Source organism: Haplochromis burtoni, unplaced genomic scaffold (assembly GCF_018398535.1).
Source record: "Haplochromis burtoni strain Fernald_Lab_line unplaced genomic scaffold, NCSU_Asbu1 Contig_294, whole genome shotgun sequence".
Taxonomy (NCBI): Eukaryota; Metazoa; Chordata; class Actinopteri; order Cichliformes; family Cichlidae; genus Haplochromis; species Haplochromis burtoni.
In genome coordinates this window covers 506,186-509,070 of record NW_024582655.1, presented here as the reverse complement: position 1 = coordinate 509,070, position 2,885 = coordinate 506,186, and the positions used below count along the sequence as shown (strand labels likewise).

The 2,885-nt window shown below is 40.9% G+C and overlaps 1 protein-coding gene across 1 annotated transcript in view; it reads right to left on the bottom strand.

The window, feature by feature from the left end:
• Positions 1-467: 467 nt before the first annotated feature.
• Positions 468-2,885, bottom strand: part of nptx1l (neuronal pentraxin 1 like) — a 3,741-nt gene continuing 1,323 nt past the window's right edge. The window contains exons 3-5 of the mRNA XM_005940834.3: positions 2,313-2,557; positions 2,023-2,202; positions 468-1,690 (exon numbers count right to left, since the gene is read on the bottom strand). Coding sequence (XP_005940896.1) covers positions 1,469-1,690; positions 2,023-2,202; positions 2,313-2,557 — 647 coding nt within the window. The 3' untranslated portion in view covers positions 468-1,468. The remainder of the gene's footprint in view (positions 1,691-2,022; positions 2,203-2,312; positions 2,558-2,885) is intronic.

The following is a 2,885-nucleotide window of genomic DNA, read 5'->3' as shown; positions in this document are numbered from 1 at the left end:
TATTTGCAATCTTTTGCACATAGCTAGGAATATAGCTTTAAAACAAAACATTCAGTTCAAAGTTAATGGGCCATTTGCTAAACTTACATGGCACATACACCATATATGCAACATTTAATGTCTGTCATGTTTATTAAGTTATATATTTTTAGAAGTTGTAGATCTTAAACATGAAAAATGTTATGCTTTTGTTGTTTGGTGCTCATGGCTGCCCCTCCCTGAGCCTGGTTTTGCTGGAGGTTTCTTCCTCTTAAAAGGGAGTTTTTCCTTTCCACTGTCACCAAGTGCTTCCTCGTAGAGGGTCATTAGATTTCTCTGTATTATTTTAGAGTCTATAGAGTCTATAAAGCACCTCGGGGTGACTGTTGTTGTGACTTTGTAGCATATGTAAATAATAGTTAATTGAATGTTTCAAAATTCACTTTTTATGTCTTTTGTGTAAAAATAATTATATATGTACACCTGTATTTGATTCAAGTATCACAATTTATTACAAAAACTAGAACTTTTTTTCATCTGTCAGTGTTGCCATGCTTTAAGCATATAACAATACAGTATAAAACCTCAACCCAAAGGTAGAATAGTAAAAGCAGAGATCATAGATGCTGACGCAGCATTACAGAAGTTAAGACATGCTGTTACTGTACAGGAAACATTACGACTGAAGTACAAGCATCTGTAAAATGTGCCATTGGCATCAGTGATTTGCATTTTACCATAAGCAATCTGACCCTTCCTCAATTTAAAGTGTCACAGGAAATGCCCCCTTGGAAAATAATTTACACGAAAATAAATACAAACACAGAAACACTCTGCAAATGATCATGGATGTGCTGAGATATTTTTCAACAGCCCAAGGCACTCAGGCTCAAACATTGGCAATAAATATACATCATTCTTCAGACAAATCACGTCAAGCAGGTGTGGTTAGAGAAAGAAGAGTGACAGAGAAACAATGTTGTCTAGTTCGTAACCTCTTGAAGAACACAGTCCTTTCAAAAAAACAAAAGTCCACCTGGCCTTTTTTCACAGTGAAAATCGCTGGCAGTCGAGACAGAAAAAAGACATATGAAGGACTCAGTCATTTTGTTGACTAGTGCGACATCTGTTCTCTAAAAACTACATTAACCTCTTACTGTATTTTTGATGCTGGCCTGTCATTTTGGTCTCTGAGGGCGACCTCTGCTCACTAGAATGGCATCACCTGCTCCTCCCGGATGCGCATTCAAGCACCACAGGGTGTCGGAGCGCTCCCCTTTTATTTTTCAGTGGCCCATCCCACGTGAGAATCTGGTAAAATATCTATCAAACTGCCCACAAGTGATGTTTTCAAATATCTATGACAACCCAGACGCTATTCACTGACACAATCTCCTCAGATTGGCTGACCTTTTGAATGAGTTTACCGAGGCCGTGACAACACTGGTTTTAGCAAAAACCACTGAGCTTCTCTTCCCTGCAGTTCAGTTCAGTTGAGCTGGCGACAGGCTTCGAATGTCCACTTCGAGGCACCTCCATAAATATCGAGGCTGGTCTCCATCCATGCAAAAACGTTGCCCACTTGCGCTTTGCTGCTGCATGTCGCTAGATTGTAAATTTCTCCCACGGACAGTTTACGATCCCAGATGTGAAAATTTGCCAGGTCTCCTACAAAAGCTTGCGTGGCATCGAACCCTCCTCCAAGCGTGTCCTGTGGCAAACACAGTTTGGTTTAATAAAGGATGATGAGCCTGCTTCGTGAAGAGAAACCACAGTCTCTTTAACTATTTGGATGTTTATTTGCCAATCCAGTGGGATTTTTTGATGAGCTCTAACCTTATCAAATTTAAAGTATTCAATTTTTAAGGCTCAATGAATACAAATTATCCAGCTGCTTACATTTTGTTGTAATACAACATAAAATACTATAATGTATGATTTGTTGTGTGTTACTAAATCATGAGAAATAACATTTTTTTAAAAAGGTGCTTCTTTCAACTGGCAGGTGTGGAGCATTAAAACCAGGCTGTGCTTACTGCTTACCTGCTCCTGGCCAAGGATCAGCAGGCCCTGAGATTTGATGGGATGATACGGAGCCAGGTTTTCTCCACTCCCCCTCTTGACACCATCTTGAAAAGCCTCCCAAACACCATCACGAGTTGTCCAAGTCACGCAGATATGATGCCACTTTCCGTCGTTGATGAGAAATGGCAGCTTTGCTACCTTTAAAAAGTTCAAATGCAGGAATTATCAGACCTACAGTGGAAACGAGAATGTCTTACAGTCTAAATAAAATCGAGTGTTATTCGATTTTTCCTGCGTTTTTCTCGTACCTTGTCATTTATTAGAATCTCCATTGGATTGTTCCCCCACTCTATGAGAACCAGCTCGTTGGCTTGTCCAGGAACTGCGTAGGAGAAAGGTGTGCCCACTCCCGGGGAGGCGTTGGACTTGAGCCACATGCACACGGTGAGGGCATACATCTCTGGCAAACTCGTTTTCACTTTTGCGTACATGTAGTTGGTCCTCAGTGGGAACGTGAGCTGAAATTTATCCAGCGGCCTGTTTTCTCTCTGACCTGTCGTAGAAGAAACAGAAAAACAGGCTTGAACTCGTTTTAGAGGACGTGTTCTACCCCACACAGATATATCATTCTTAGTGCTCACATCCTCGGAATATTTCCTGGGAATTATACGTTACACAACAAATCCACAATGGTGACGCGCCAGATTTGTTTTAATCTCGCGTGCTAAATCCATCACAGGAGTGGTAACGCTGTTAACGGCCATCTCTTCTTTTCATATTTGCCCTCACCTCATTGACTATATTTAACAGAAATCGCCGTAGACGGTTCTTCCGGGAAAAAGGAAGAAAGAAAAAGAAAAAAGCGAAAGAGAGCGAGTGAG